The sequence below is a fragment of the Lissotriton helveticus genome, chromosome 1_1, assembly GCF_964261635.1.
Source record: "Lissotriton helveticus chromosome 1_1, aLisHel1.1, whole genome shotgun sequence".
NCBI lineage: Eukaryota > Metazoa > Chordata > Amphibia > Caudata > Salamandridae > Lissotriton > Lissotriton helveticus.
Genome location: NC_136057.1, coordinates 1,112,294,733 through 1,112,311,553, shown reverse-complemented (window position 1 = coordinate 1,112,311,553; position 16,821 = coordinate 1,112,294,733). Strand labels below are relative to the sequence as shown.

Genomic DNA, 16,821 nt, shown 5'->3' with positions numbered 1-16,821 from the left:
GAACTACAAAAGTCACTAAATGAATCTGTATTTGATCCCAGGTAGTTTGGATCAAATGCAGTCAGGCTTAACTAAGAGGCAATGTGTAAAGTATTTTTGCATTACATAAACAGTAATAAAGTGGAAACATAAAACAAGAAAAATTCCAAACCAATTTATTGCAATGGAGTAAACTTTAATTACAAAATAATGCCAGAACGACGAAACTCCAATCAATAGAATGGGAGATAAAGTTTTTTGTGAAAATAGTGCCTAAAAGCACAAAGCTCCACTCATAGTCATCTGGTAGGGTTAAACCGGGGAAATGCAACAAGTTCCAGCTCACTGTGATGGAGCATGGAAAGGATAGAGGATATTGTGATCACGGTCTGTGTTTATTCTCCACATGTTGGTATTGAAAATGAACGTGGAAGTATTCATATTTGTTGAATATCTGTGCTGTTCTTGTAGCAATATTGATACTAAAATCGGTCAATAAAGTTTGATATTAGTCTTTTCCTGACACTGCCCGTTAGTAATAGGCAATATCAATTATTCATGGCCATGAAAATCAGCAATTTATCAGCACATGGAGTTTCCACTATTTACCCCCTCAATGTTGTGAGCTTCAACCGAAGGCCAATATCAATTGTGAGCAACTTGATTGGCTGTCTCAATGTCAACGTTGCAATACATTTGCAAATTCTTTACAAGGTCTCATAATTATTACATATTGTGGGTTATTCCTCTGGTATGTATGTTTTGTTCATACGATGAATGTCTTAGATTGATTTAATGAGTTTCTACAAAGAAAGCAATCAACTTTACTGAGTCTTAGTCAGCTTTATAAAACCCCGCCTAAGTAGGTATGAAAACATTTACTTAGTTAGTTTAGTTAAATATCCCAAAAACGTTGTGTACTGTATGACAGTGTTGTGATTTGGCTGTGAATGATTAGTTTGCCATATGTATGCCTCTAAAGGTTGATGCTTATGATTGTATAGCAGAACCAGACAGCTTCAGAGTGTCCTAAGAAGTTCACCGCAGAACACCTTCTGTGATATTGTCCGAATTATTCTTATGTAAACCTTACCAATGTCAATACCAATCTATTTTCTTACCTATTTGCACTTTAGTTGTGATGGGGATGACCTCAAAGGTGCACTTTCTGCCCAGTCTTCCAATGCACTTTCATTTTGGTGTGTCATTTTTGGCACATGTTTTCAAATCAGTAACATTTTGAGATACTTAATGATTGAAGGCTTGAAACAACAATCAAAATATGTGTAGAACTGTTGGCCATATATTTGCATTGGGCAATGTTTTTCACTATTGTAAATAAACATGGCTTAATGTTTTCATTATCTGCTACTTAATGGGTTTATTTTCTTTTTAATTGCAGTATTTAGAACTTCGATTTAATCGGGTCGTTCGTATTTGTGGGACGCTTGTTTTCATGATTGAAATGGTAAGTAAAATGGAACGAACATATTAACTCTTTTTGGGCTTTCGCACTTTTGTTTTTACTTTCTTCACCAGCAAAACATTTTCCTGCAAAGTGTTCCTGTCCCTCGTGCCTCCTGCTTGCCTTCCTCTCATTTCAGCCCCACTTACACCTGGTTTATTCAGGCGTGGCTTCTGTGAGTACGTCCTGCGCATTAATCAAACTTTACAATTATGGACTCAGGCGTCCGAATTCGTAATTGTTTAGAAACTCAGCTGATCAACTCCCTTTATATTTTAATTCAGATGTTGCAATTTAGAATCCAGGTTGCGTTATAGGAAAACATCATAACACTTTCGCCACATGTAGTGATCTGTATACTTAATAAATGAGGAACGTACTATAATGTGAAATCAGTTTACCGACTTTAGGTAGGTTATGCATTTTGGGTAAGATTATTTTATAATAACCACATTTAATTTGTATTTATGTATAGAAGTGAAGTAACGTGTTAGCACACCCTGCAACGGTTATATGTTGTTACCACGAATTCCGTTGCAACGCATGCCTTTTCCACGCATGCGTTACCACGGAATTCGTTTTCCCCTCATCTTCTTTGCCACGTCGTTCTTACGTCATAAAGAGGAAGCGGAAGTTTATTCCGCTTCCTCTCTTATGACACTGTTTTTTTCGGCACGGCGGGATCGTTTTTTTATGGGGGGGGAGACCCCCCCCAACCCCCCTTTTTAATCCTTCGTTTTTTTTTTCGTGGTAAATACGATCGTTGAAGGCATACGCGTTGGAAAGACGTTTACGTGGTAAGTGCCTCGTTGTAAACGTTACGCGTAGTACTGCCTTCGTTGTTAATGATGTTTCCCCCTGCAACCTGTGCAACAGGGGCCTGGCTCCAGGCGAGTCCAGGGGGCACAGGCACTCAGGAACTAGTTACAAGTTACAGGGTGTGGCCAAAGGACACAACTTTTAGCCGGTGTCTGCTGGACATGGGCATATGCCATCCCCCGTGGGTATGGGAACTCAGGTATGGGCAAAGGACGTGCTGGTGCCTAGTGCCCATTAGGCACCGCTGTAATTGTGTCCCGTGGGTATATAACGAGTATGTAACTGGAGCTATAACTATTTCACTCGAAGTAATTGTGAATGCATTGAAGCTACTAAAGCAAATCATGGAAATGTATTTTCAACAATGCAAAGAAATCAGTGGCATGGGTGAATGGAGACCCCATTGAAACACATTTAGGGAGATTGGTGACTAAGTGACAGAGCATGAACAGCACCACGAACCGAATTACCTCTACGAACCACTGATGATGAGTTGAAACTTTGATTGGGGTTATTAGAACAAATGTCTTTAACATTTTTCTAAAGGTCATATGGTTGTGTCCTATGCGTCAGTAATCAATCCAATCAAAAATTACTTTATTCGTTTTTCATCAAATACAAAACCATAAAAGTGCATTTCAAAGCTTTTTCCCACGCCAATAAATATAAAAATACATATCTCTAGAAGATAATGGGAAATAAAATTCATTGGGGACTTTAACAAGTCATAAAATACGACTATACAATCCTTTAAAAACAGTATAAACACATCTTAAAAAAACATCTTAAGCAATACAATAGGAAAAGAGAAGTCCTAGACAAAATGTTCATAGTCTACTCTAAGTTTGGCCTATGCCGCACAATGAACTTCAGAGATTTAGCTATAGCTTTCGTTGAGCACTCCTCATCCAGAAACTGCAAAGATAGGAATGCGGGACGACATCTTCGAATACCCATGGTTTTTAAGATCGGAATCAACCAAAGCCTTCTAGGTTCACTATAGAACTTGCAAAATAGAATTGTATGAATTGTGGCCTGGGTAGAGAGAACGTTGAATGGGCAGAGTGGTAATGCTGTGGCCCAGTTGTTTGTTTTTGGGAAGCTAACTAGATGGTAAAAAGAATTTAGCCTAAACCGGATTAGTAAAAATCGTTCATAGCTAGTGATATTGAAAGTTAGGTAGGGTTGCATGGTCAAAGTTGTTTGTATTGACAGCAAATGTTGGGCAGATGTTTTTCTGACCTCTTTGGCCAGTCGCAGTTGTTCTAGATGTATTAAATACTGCGCTTTGAATGCTTTATTAGACAATTCTAAGATTGAGAGGGGGGAATGAAAATATTTTTCCAGGCCCAGATCATACAGGGAGCTTTTAATATAAGCTATCCACCCAATCTTATGAGCATTCTCTAAAGAAATACAGTCCTGAATGAAACCTTGGCAGAAAATAGTTTTGTTGGACGACCAGATACGGTGTCATAAGAGAAGTGGTTGGATTTTGACAATATCTGTCAGATAAGGGAGACCCAGTTCCAAATGGCACGAAAAGGTCGCCGTACCTTGGGGGACAGCAAAAAGATACCGTAAAAAACTATTTTCGACCTTTTGTAAAGCATCTATCTTTCCGTAGCCCCACACGCCAGCCCCGTAAGTTGCAACAGTTAAGTATTTGGCCTTATATATCGCTATAAGTTCAGCGGGGGGCCTTCGTCCCAACCTTCGATAAAAATTTACTAGTGCAACAATAGCCCTCATAAAAGCAGTTTCCTAGACTCAATGGCCTGTCTCCAGGAGATTTTATGGTCTACTAGCTTACCTGTCGCGAGTTGCTGCGATCTCAGAAGAAAGGAAATTTAAGGAAACTTGCTATGATAACATTCAATTTACATTGTGTCATTTTTATTGAAATGTATTCATTTTAATATGGAACACATTTCAAAGTGTTGTTTTAATTCTGTTTCTTTATTCGAGTGCTTGTGGATACACGATATTTTTTGTTTTTCCGTCTGGTGCGTAGACGAATAAATGAGAAGGTTTTCCGACGCGTGAGCTGGCCACATACAGTTGTCCATGTGAGAAGCACGGATTCTCCAAATCTAGTCCACACACTTGCAGCGATTGTCCTTGTGCTTTGTTGATGGTCAGTGCAAAAGCGAATCGCACCGGAAAGTGTAAACGTGCAGTATTGGAAAGATTATGAGGGCCCTGGGTGGCGGGGGGCGATATTTAACACATTATTTTTTTTGCCAGAAACCTTCGCGGGAGTGTACTCAACAACTTTTAACAATGTAATTTTTTTTTTTTTTAGCCAGAAACCTTCGCGGGAGTGTACTCAACAACTTCCCAAAGTTTCATGCCGATCGGATGAATGGTGTAGTAATGCATAAAGGACAAACGGACATACTTTGGTTTTTATATATATAGATTACTATTCCTAGGTATGGGTATGTATTAGTGCTCTCAAGTTTAGCATTATTTAGAAAAATAGCCTTGGTTTTCTTGATTCTGGATCCGGAAGACATAACAAAGGTTTTTTTAATGTTGATATTCAGGTCCAGATTGGCCTTAAAAATGTGTTGTATCTCACAAAAGCAGGTCGTAATTCTACGGGGGTATGTGCTAATATCACAGCGTCGTCGGTGTAGATTATGGCCGGTATTGGGCGCTTGTTGATGGTGGGAAGGTCCTGGCACCCTTTTACCATGTTCCGCTCCAGGCCATTGGTAAAGACTATAGAGTGTAAAAAGAAAGGGGGCCAGGACACAGCCCTGCCTAACCCCTCTCTCTACCCCGAATGACGCTGTTAGTTCCCCCCCGACACCATACCTCAGTCTGGCTGTAACATCTGAGTATAACTTGTGCAGGAAATTGACAAGCACCTGCTCTACCCCCATTTCCAATAAAACTGACCATAGTTTTGCACAGTGCATTAAACTGCATTACCAACTATTTTGACCCTCTTCTTGCCTTCTTGTCCGAGAGCGCATGCAATTCACTTCGTGAAAGACTCCAGTTACATATATATATTTATATATATATATATATATATATATATATATATATATATATATGTATTTATAATTCTAAATATATTTTTAACATTTTATAATTTATTAAAATAATTATTTATTAATTATTTTTAAGTAAATATATATGTTACATTTTATATAAGTTTGTTTAATTTATTTTTACATTACATTTATTACTTATAATTGTTCAAATTTTCTAATAATTCTAAAACATTTTTTAAAGTTTTATGTAATATTACATTTATTTTACATTATTATACATTTAAAAAAACAATATTTTGTACTTCGATATTTTTAACAACGAGATTTTCTCTCTCGTTATTTTAGTACTTACCATTATGAAGATAGGATGTCGATATTTTTGACATTGATATTTATGTCCCGATATTTTGGGAACACAATATTTTGTCACTCGATATTATGTCAGTGATCCTTTTTTGGGAGAGACAAAGTGAGTCCTGTAGGATGGGGAGTCATATTGACAAGAAATGTAGATTTGGTATTTTGGGGGAGTCCTATGCCTGGTGGACTCACACATTCCAGGAGTGAGTAGCTATGGGACCCAGTGACCACTGGTCTTTGTCAGATGCAGGGAAGAATTGGTGTTTTTGGAGGCTTCATCTGTAAAGATGGAATGAGCTGACTGTAATGCTAATCTAGTCCTTCCTCACGATATTTAAGTTCAGGACTATTTGATGTTGGAGAGTTGCTCAATGATTTGAAGGTGACAGTTCAGGATGTGAGTGGAACCTAGACACTGAGGTTTTATTTGAAGATGAGGAATAATGCTGATGTTTTGATGCCATTGAGTTTGATGAACCACGTGACATAAGGATATGACTCAAAGGACATGAGTTTGTACCCAAGAATAGGGAATTGGGATATTAATAGAAAAGAGGAAATTAAGGGCCTGATTTAGATCTTGGCAGGAGTAGTCGGGCAATTACTTTTTTGGCAGTCTTCCTGCTGCTGGGCACCGAAGGGAAGACTGCCATGGTCCCACCAACTCCTCCAGGGTCTGTCTTGCACATCAATGGCGTCAGAGGCTAAAGCGGCTGTTAGAGGGAGTTCTGCCAAGATTCCCGCTTTCCAGATTACAGAGTGCCTGTCTGTCGAGACAAGTGTGGCTGGGAAACCTCCAAGCTCGGGTATGGGTGGAAACAAAGAAAAAGGGGTGAAAGCTCACCTTTTTTTCAGGGTCCCCCACCGCGTCCATATTCTATTATTATCTAGGTCCTTGCTGTGCTGCTGCTACTTGACCATGACGCTCAGCCACCTTTGTGGAGGATGTGTTTGTGCAGTCAATGGGGTGTGCATGTTGGTGGTGTGCAATGCTATATGTAAAAACAATGGGGAGTACACATTACCGACGTGTACATATTGACATATACAAAACCTATATGTGTATAGAGAAGTAAATAAGTAGTACTTACCTGTTTCACACCACCATTGCCCCATTACATCTGTACTCTGCTGCTAGGACACTGCCAGCTCAATGGGAACATCTAAATTGGAGAGCTACTGAGTACTGCTAGTCAGCAGAGAAGACTGCCACAGCAGCGGTCTCCTGTATATTGCTGCAACATCTAAATGCGGCGGGCCGCCGTCAACTCAACGGTGTACTTGGGACTGCTGCCGCAGCAGGATGACGGGAGGACCGCTAAGGTCTAAACAAGGCCCTTAGTGACTCATTTAATTATTGGCAAGCTGGCCCAAACCCCCAGGGCCCTACAGGGCCTATAATGCCAGATCTCAGATGATGAAATGTGGATTTACTGCTGAAAGTGTTCCTACCAGTATGATGGGATTGCTTTCATCTAAAATGTCAAAGGCAAATGTCAGAACATTTTTACAGAAACAAACAATCCGAGAAACGGTTTGCTTTTAAAACAGTCACTGACTCTCTGGGAGTTTTCTCCCAGTACCTGGGATGTTGTAATAACATTTCAGAAGTCACAGTGCAGTCAGGGGTTAAAAGGCTAGAAGTATAACAATAAGAACCCTTTTCCACTAGTGTCCTGGAGATTTACCTAAGTGCTGGACCCAAACCTGAGGATTAAGCACTGGTCTTTAGATCTTGACCCTCAAAGTACTGAAGTCAAGCAGTCCAACACATACTCAAGGGAGCGCTGTGTGGTAGCAACTTAGACCTCATTGAAACAGATAAAAGCATTTAAGAAATAAATGCATAGCCAGTGATTTTACTTAAAAGAAAATTCACTTTACTTTCAACACACAACTCAGTATTGTACACACAAAATCAGAGGACAGAAATATGGGAAACATTTGTCAGGCTATGAAGTACAGAGTGAGGGAGCTAGCTGGTGTTACCTTGGGCTGTTACCCAGTGGTGGGGCTGCACAGCTCCTAGTGCTGTTCAGTCCTGCACAGCTCAACAAGTCCCTGGCCTCCCCGACACTACTGTGTTTAGCCCTGAAGCTTGTGCACTGGCATGTTTTGGCTCAGAAGGCAGGTCTCTATGCACACAGGTAAAAGGAGACTCACACTCTAGAGGAGCTGATCAAGGTCAGGTGGACCTTGACTTGAGATTATTCCACATTATTGAAATAAATATTTGCAATGAATGGGAATAGAAGTACCTTGCATAAGATACAACCTCTCAACCATAATTATGAGGCTTAGGGGATCATGACCTATCCTAAATGTAGTGTACTTTCATTTGTAAAGAATGTTATAGTGAATCTCTTTATTTTTTAAACTAAGGGAGCATTTACTGAATGTCTCTTCTCAACAAGTCCCACATGTGTGAGAATATGTTGTTTCCCAGGGCCTGTTTCCCACCACTTCATATAGGATTATTCCTGAGATCAAAGAGCTTTGAAGATTAGGCTACAGGGCTTAGAAAGCACTCCATTCATGCCTTTAGTTTTCCTATTGTTTTTTTAGAACTGTTTTTCCCTAGTAGCTGCTAGATTAATTGTGTGGCTGTAATGCCATGTGCCTAATTTGAGCATTATGTAGTCTTTCATTTTCCCCCACACTGAATTTCTTGCATTGGTCAGGGGATTTTGTGGTAGTGCTGTGAAAGTTCGGATATCATTCTACGTCCCCGCTTCCTTCACTGATCAAATGGGCCTGGAGCCAAGGCAGGTGAGAAGTTTCTATTAAAATAGATAGATGTGAATGGCAAGGGGAAAGAACTGTGGCCTACTTTTTCTGCCACTCCATCCCACTCTTTTAGTGTGGTGCCAACTGGTGAGCATTTGGAGGTCTCTCACTTTTATGTAGACAAATGAGGTTGCATATAGGTAATCTCACTATGTTATAGTCCATTATTGCCCAAGGCTTTTCTGACTGCAATATGGAGAATTTGGTTAGTTCTCTTATCTGTGTGGTGCCATGTAATATGTCTGGAAATCTGCTGCAGCCAGTCCTCTTCTGATCCTGGTATGTTGTAGAAGTCTTAGGGGAAATGGCCTAGACTCATAACAATCTTGATATCATCTTGCCTAATTGATGGAAGAAATCCCTGTCTAATGGGATTGGATTCTGGAGAGAATATTCATTTTAATCTTGAGTACACAACTTATACAAGATAAAGATAAAAACAATTTTCACCCTGTATCAAAATTCTTACTGACTTCCTCTAATAAAGGAGGGGAATTGTATTTATATAAGTGATGAATTTGTGCTGCTCTTTTAATTTCAGAATAATTAATATGGGTGGCAGCCAAGAAGAAGGGGTCCATCGGGCGGTGGCGATCTGCCCTACATCCTTCCCCGCCCGCAACCCATTTCTCCCCGCCATATTAGTATGTCGGGGGTACCACGGCGGTCGGGAATACTGTCCGCCGCTTTTCAACCCGGACGACAGGTCGACCGGGCGGAAAAGGTTTAAATATGGTTTTAATATGGTGGCGGTGAGGTTTTAATATGGTGGCGGTGTCTGCTAGACACTGCCATCCATATTAGCATGGGAGTGGGAACAAGCATGCAGAAATCTCTTATGGGGGCCCATTGCAGGCCCCCAGGGTATTGGGGGGGTGAGGGGTGCACATGGGGGGTACCTATCGTACCCCCCTGCATTGTCATGGACATGGTGGCAGGCACCTCGCGGTGCCTGTCACCTTGTGCATGACAATGCACGCAGTGCATTCCCAGCATTGTGGCGGCCAGTGCTGTGAGCACCGCCCACCACAGTGCTGGGAATGGAGGATGCCACCGCCACGGTGGCATCCTATTCGCTGGTGCGGGACTGCCGCACCCTTAGCGGACGGTCGCAGTACCGCTAGGGGCCCGCCATCCTAATGGGCCCCTAAATATTATGAGTTGGGAGCATGAAGTTGAGAATTTATGATTTGTCTATATTGATTTCGAAGTCTCCACACCATTTTGAATTTCTTGAGTTGCGTGACTAATTTAGAAATGGATGCCTAGGGTCTCCCAACGTGAGGAGCACATCGGCCGCATATAGGAACATTTAAAATTCCTCAGGGCCGATTAAAATTCCACTCCATGGTCCAGATGCTCTCTACCTATGCTCAGGGCTAACAGCAGAGGAGACAGTGGGTAGCCTTGCCTTGTGTTCCAACCCAGTGAGAACAGTCTAAATCTCTGTCCATTTAACAACATGGGTGCCACAGGTTTAGGGTAAATGCTTAACATCATATTTATGAAGTAGGATACCAAAACACATCTGCTTCATCATGAAGTTGAAGAAAGTCCAGTCCGCCCGATCAAAGGGCTTCTCCACATCAAGTAAAATCAAAATTGAAAAGACCTTTTTTTCTGTGCTCTTTTGCCAAAGTGAACTATTCCTCTTTTATTTCAAGTTTGTTTGGTGGCTATGAAGCCAAATTAATTAGCATTGACCACTCACAGTAAGGTCTCATCCAATGTCTCTGCAGGTATTTTGGATAAAATCTTAGCATTAATATTGAGGAAGGTATTAAGTTTATATGAGACACATAACTGAAGGGTGTATCCAGGTTTAGGAAGTATTGTGATGGCCACCTTTCCCATGCTAGGTGAAAAATTATCATAAAAATTACTTTTGAAGCTGTTTAGTCTAGAGGCTTTTTTTATTTACGTATGCTATTGTGCAAGATGTCTTCCCTAGGTAGTTAGTAGTAGGAGCCTCCTAAGCCTCTACAAATCCAATGGGAACATTTAGCAAGTTGATGTTGTATGTATTAAATCTGTTCATCCTGAAGACGGTCAGCCCTAAAATAAAGTGGTTTGTAAGATTGTCTGGATTCGTCTAGGTTATCTTTATATTTTAGCAGGGTTTTCCCTGAAGAGTTTTTATTTGTTTAACATTTTCTTTTTACCTCTTTCCACTCAAAAAGTATTTTCAGTACTCAAAACATCATCCTTAGATTGCACTGTAAGGTCCACTTCTCACTGCTTCTGCTAGTTAAGATCCTAGAAAGGAGGTCAATCAGCAACTCTCAGACTTCCTCTAGCCCCACTTTCTTGTAGATGTTTCCCAATCCATATTAAGGCCCTTTCTAGCACAGACTAAACCTTCCTATATGCCATGGATCACATTCAAGCTATTGTGGATGATGGAGGCTCCATAGCACTGATCTCTCTTCAGCCTCTGACATTGTCTCACATAATATTTTATTCTAATGCCTCTACAATCTTGGGATACATAACACTGCATTCAGTTGGCCAACTTTCTACATTCTTGACAGGTCTCAAAGTCTTCCTCTCTTCCTTCAAATTCACAGTTCACCAAGTGATACATGAATGGCCAGAAGGCTCCTCCCTGAGCCATATATTAGTCAATAGCTAGAGGACCCCCTGACCATACTTGGGACACTGGTAGGGGAGGAACATGGCGGCCGCCAGCTAAACGGCCGCAGCCGGATTCCCCCTATGGAGAAACTAATTCCTGCTTTCGTTCGCATACTTCTTTGACCCCACATATGATTTTGATTGCCAGTTACCCCCCCTCCCCCGTTTGGAATTAAACTTGCAGCTGTTCCTTGTTTGCTGAATATGCCCCCGGAGAATGGTCTGAAGCCGTGGATCCTTGGAGCGGGCTGCGGGACGAGTGAGGACCACGAGGAGAGTGAGCAGGAGCTGGACGACGTGCATGGAGGCCGGCGATGGCTCTGGGAGGAGGCGGCTCGGACACGGAAGAGGCGCGGCTTCGCCTTGCTTTCGTTACGGGTCATCAGGGGTGGAGCCAGTGGCAGCCTTTGCAGAGTGGAGCCGGTGAGAGGGGCTGCACACAGGAGTGAAAGTAAAACCATAATTTGGCATTGCAGTGAAGCGCATTCTAAGGTAGGGGATCGACAATATTTCTTCTCCCCGCCCTGTGGTGGCCACAAGGCTGTTGGTTCTGGTAACTATTTCATAGGAACCCGGTATAACGATATATATGATGGTACTTTTAGAGGACTATATACCCTACAATTAAACAAGGCAAATTTAAGCAGCACTCCAACTGGTTGTATGGATGTAGGGGGAGCGCCTGGTGAGGGTGCTGGTGTTGGCAGTGAGGTCAGCCCTAGAAGTCCCAGTGACAAAGAGGAGAGTTTGGACCCAATTAAAACAAATAGGTATGCACTAAGAGCCAGGGCAGTGTTTGATTCAACCAAGGGGAAGCCGTCTATCCCCCACGTATCTCACCCCCAGTCTCTGAAGTGAGGGTGCGTGTAAGAAGGAGTAAAGCTAAGTTGAATACCTCCGAAGAATATTTGAGTGTGAAAAATATAAAAAAGTAAGGGCAGAAGTAAAAGCGTTAAAGGAGCTGCCGCCAACATAAAAGTTACCCTTTCACTTAAAACCTATTACAAGGTAATGTCTACCACCTCGGCTACCACCTCCGCTACCACCTGCTCTCCCTCGTCCGCTCAACCCACCCAGCCCACTCAGCTCACTCAGTCTCAGTCTACCCAGTCCACCCCAGCTACTACAGCAGTAAATGCTATGGGGGTACAATTACAAGGAGGCCCGACAGTGACCCCCATGACTCCCATGAGCTCTGTTAAAGAAGGGAGCGCAGACAAGCCCCCAGCTCCGGTGGAGGCAGTGGTTGTGGTGCATTCAGGCATTAGCCTGTCAAATAGGTACTCAGCGCTCGGGGGTGATGGATCAGGAAACACCCTAATGGATCCCACAGAAACAATAAAAAGCCCTGACGCTTCGAATGTAGCGCAATTAGAACAAGTACACCATTCCGCCTCGTTTGACAATGCCGGCGCAGAGAACATCACAGATAAATCAGATGCAACCTCACATTGGCCGACATATTACTAGCTATGAAGGATGAGATTACCAGCAGGTTCACGGTATCTTAAACCAATCAAGCGGAAATGACTAACAGATTCTTAATTTCTGAGGCCAACCAAGCAGCAATTCAGGCATCTTGTGAAGTGCTGGCCAAGAGACTGGACGAAGTCACCCTTAGAACCAAGGCAATTGAGTCGGAAATCCCTACGATCAAGGAATCCATGCGTACCAATGAAGCGGAGGTCACCAAGCTGTCTGTTCAGAACAAAGAATTAAAAGAGGACATTGAGCGCTTGGAAAATTACTTGCGCCGGAACAACTTGAGACTCCTGAATGTGCCTGAAGCCCTGGAGGGGGGTGACATCAAGGGCTTTGTAATTTCTTTATTGAAGGGAACAATGTTAAAAGACTCACCAGAGGTAGATCTGCTGCATGATATTCAGAGGGTACATCATGATCCCTTCAAAAGAAACCTTGCAAAGCAGAAACCCAGGAAGATCCTGGTGAACTTTTTAACATATTCTGTGAAAGAGCAGATTTTGTCTTCCGCTCTGAAAGAAGGCTCCATACACTTTAACAGCTCCAACCCTTTTACCTTCCAAATAAGATCCGACATATCGCACATAACTGCAACGAGACAGTGGGAGCTGGGGAAAAGGTTGGAGGAGCTAAACAGCATAGGGGCCAAGGCTCAGTTGAAATTTCCGGCATCGCTACGGGTGATGTGGAACAACCACATGCACCAAATCAGAACTGGGGAAGAGGCGGATGCTCTTATTGCAAAGATCAGAGACGGGCAAGGGGGAGAAGGGGGGAAGTAGACTTAGTGGGTCCCTCTATATTTATGATTTGTAATCAGCAGGAATTTAGCTAAAAATTGAAAATGTTATCGCTACTCCATAGGGGGGAGAGGGCTAAATAGGCCTTTGCCTATTAGAAGGGAGGGTTCCTCAAGGGTTGGGGGGGCACGGGCTCATGGGGAGGTGGGATGGGGGAGGCAGGTGGGCACGAGGGTGGGGAGCAGTGGGAAAAAAGGGAAAAAAATCGACCTCATCTCAACCTTATGTAGGACCTTTATGCCACGAAGGGGTGTCAACTTTTCCAGATAGAACAAGGGGATGACCAGGGGCCCGGGCCTAGGGGATAGAAGGACCATCTTTACCTCCTGTAATGTTAACGGGTTAAGGTGCCCTCGGAGGCAGAGATTAATTTTTAAACATCTAGAACTCTCAACTACTCAAGTATGTATGCTACAAGAGACACATCTGAGCTATGAAGAAAGTAGCGTAATCTTCTCGAAGGTCCCCTGGGTTAAAAGCTTCTGTGCCTCATATCAGACATCTCAAAGCAGAGGGGAAGCAATTTTAATTAAACAAGGAGTTCCTTGTATCATAAAACAAACACAATCTGATCCCGCAGGAAGGTGGTTGGTAGCACAATTGGCATTTGAAAACGTAGCCTTAACATGCGCATCCTTCTATGGCCCTAACATCGATGACCCGGCGTATATATATAAACTACAGTCGGCATTAATACTGGAATCTCCACCCTATGTATTCGGAGGGGATTTCAATGTCCTGTTGGACCCATTGAAAGATAGATCCAACTTGAGTCATTATGTTGGAGCAGTCAAGATACGTTGAGCACTACTTAACATGATACATGATATGGATTTGATCGACATATGGAGGGCCCAAAAAGGTGATAAACAAAGGTTTACATTCTATAGTAAAAAGCATGGTCATTATTCAAGAATTGACTATGTCTTTTTGGATAGAATGTCAACAGATAGCCTACGGGAGATATCAGTTCTTCCGAGTCACCTTTCTGACCACGCACCTCTGCAGTTTATATATCAGAGTAAAGAGGTACAGCGGCAGCCGGTGAGATGGACCCTCAATAGGGCTAAGCTTTTAGACTCTGAAGTTGTTGAGGCAGTACAAGCTCCCTCTCTGGAATTTTTCTCTATGAATATGTGTTCCACAACTCTAGATGTTGTATGGGACACATATAAGGCCTGGTTAAGGGGGAAACTACATGGAATAATTTGTTTTAAGAACAAGGTTGAAGTAGAGGCATTGAAGGATATCGAGGGAAAAATAAATAATCTGGAGGAAGAGAGGAATGGACTCAGCAACAGTGACTCGGAACGATTAACACAAATCTTGAAGGAACTAGACGAGGCAAGATTAGAGTATAGAGGGAAGCTAGAAGCTAAGTGCAGAGCGCAGTGGAACTCCAGAAGGATGCAGAATTTCGAATATGGGGAGAAGGCAGGTGCCCTTTTGGCGTGGAAAGTGAGAACAGACCGCACTAGAAATGACATAAAAGAATTAACCATTAATGCTAGCGGGGAAACCTCAAGTAAGATCGAAGATATGCAGTTCTGTCTCCTCTCCATTTTTTCGGAACTATATAAAGAGGACATGGCACCCCTACCGAGTATTATTCAGTCATTCCTGAGGAATAAACATCTTCCCTCGCTCTCGGAAGAAAGTAAGAACAAACTAGACGCTCCCTTGACTGTAGAGGAGATAGTCAATCAGATTAAAAAGTCTAAGAACAAAAAAGCCGCTGGCCCAGACTCGCTACCAAGCGAGATCTATAAACTCCTTAATGAGGAGATGATAAATGTAATGAGGGTCACTTTTAACTCAGTCTATTGTTTAACTGGAAAGGTTCCCGAGACCTGGAAAGAGGCAATTATTGTCCTGATTTTAAAAACTGGGAAAGACTCTAAAAAGGCGGACTCCTATCGACCAATCTCCCTGCTGAATGCCGATTATAAGATCTTTATGGGCATTCTGGCAGGGAGATTGGCAAAACTGATCCCGAAGTTAATCCATCCAGATCAGAAAGGGTTTGTTGCAGGGAGACACATCCAGGAGCAAATACAGCTCTTAATAGGCAACATAGATCTTGCCATTCAGAGGACTGAACCCTTGGCCGTAGTCGCTTTGGACGAGGCCAAGGCTTTTGACAGAGTCTGTTGGGTGTATCTCTGGGAGGTCCTGAAGGCAATGGGGTTTGGTCCCGTCTTTATTCAAACCCTGCAGAACCCTCCGCACGAATCCTGTTAAACGGGATACTTACATCGAGTTTCAACATCCAGAGAGGAACCAGGCAGGGTTGCCCGATCTCGCCTCTTTTATTTAACATGTACATGGAACCATTGGCACAGTTGTTGAGATTGGACAATCTAATTTACCCCTTTAGATCTGAACAATACAGTTCTAAAATCGCCCTTTACGCCGATGACCTAATATTGTATACGAGTGACCCCGAGGCAACGATTCCGAGGGTAGAAGAGCATATGTGTGAATTTGGGGCCTTATCTGGGTATTTAGTTAACAAAACCAAGACAGAGGTGATGTGCTGGAATCTGGAGTGGTCGGGAAGAGTCAGTACAGAGCTGAGATACCTGGGGATATATATAGTCAAGGACTTGGAGAAGATACCTGAGCTTAACCTTAACTGGGTTCTTAAAGAAATAGATGGCCTCTTTAGCAGATGGGGGAACCTCCCCTTGACTATCTATGGAAAAACTAATTTGGTAAAGATGGTCATTCTGCCCAAGTTGTCTTACTTATTTTCCTCTATACCATTAACATTCACGAAAAAAAAGCTTAAGCAGGGCACAGAGTAAAATTGGGAGCTTTGTGTGGGGGGAAAAAGGGGTCCGGCTGGCGTGGAAAAAGATCAGACGCAGATTGAAGAAAGGCGGGCTAGCCCTTCCTGATGTCAGGTTATATGCTGCAGCATTCCAGTTTAAAAGCATACGGATGCTACTTGTTAAACCAGAGGAGTCGGAGTGGGGCAGGCTGCTTGGTGAAATGGCAAGAGCGGAGGGTGGAGGAGAAGGTGAGGCTTTTCTACATAAGTTTGGATCTCCAAAATTCTTCAAGCGAGTGCGCCTGAAGATTTTGAGGGCGGCCCTGGAGTTATGGTATTGGCTTAGATGTAGTTGGGACATAGGATACTACTCGGATAGCGCCCCTGTCTGGGATTCACCAGGAACACCGGGCTGCCTCAGAGATAGGCTCGCACTGCCCATGAGATGGGCAGGCATTACCAAATGGGCCGAGCTCGTAGTCTCTGGAGGGATCTACCCATGGGAATACCTAAGAGCAAAGATTGGGCCAGGCTTCTCAAGATTTAAATATTTACAGTTAGTCTCATGGTACGATGCAGAAAAAGGATAGGTCAGTGGGAATGGAGAGATCGAAGGGTTGTGGCAATCTACCCTCCCAATTAAGAAGGAAATCTCAGTATGGTATAACAACTTATTGGAAACTGAAGTATGGTCCGAAACTCCTCTTGGGCCAT

At 42.7% G+C, this 16,821-nt stretch overlaps 1 protein-coding gene across 1 annotated transcript in view; it reads left to right on the top strand.

Annotated features, from left to right (window-relative positions):
* LOC144821569 (sodium-coupled monocarboxylate transporter 1-like) overlaps positions 1-16,821 on the top strand; it is a 307,024-nt gene that overhangs the window by 39,439 nt on the left and 250,764 nt on the right. The window contains exon 2 of the mRNA XM_078678765.1: positions 1,382-1,447. Coding sequence (XP_078534891.1) covers positions 1,382-1,447 — 66 coding nt within the window. The remainder of the gene's footprint in view (positions 1-1,381; positions 1,448-16,821) is intronic.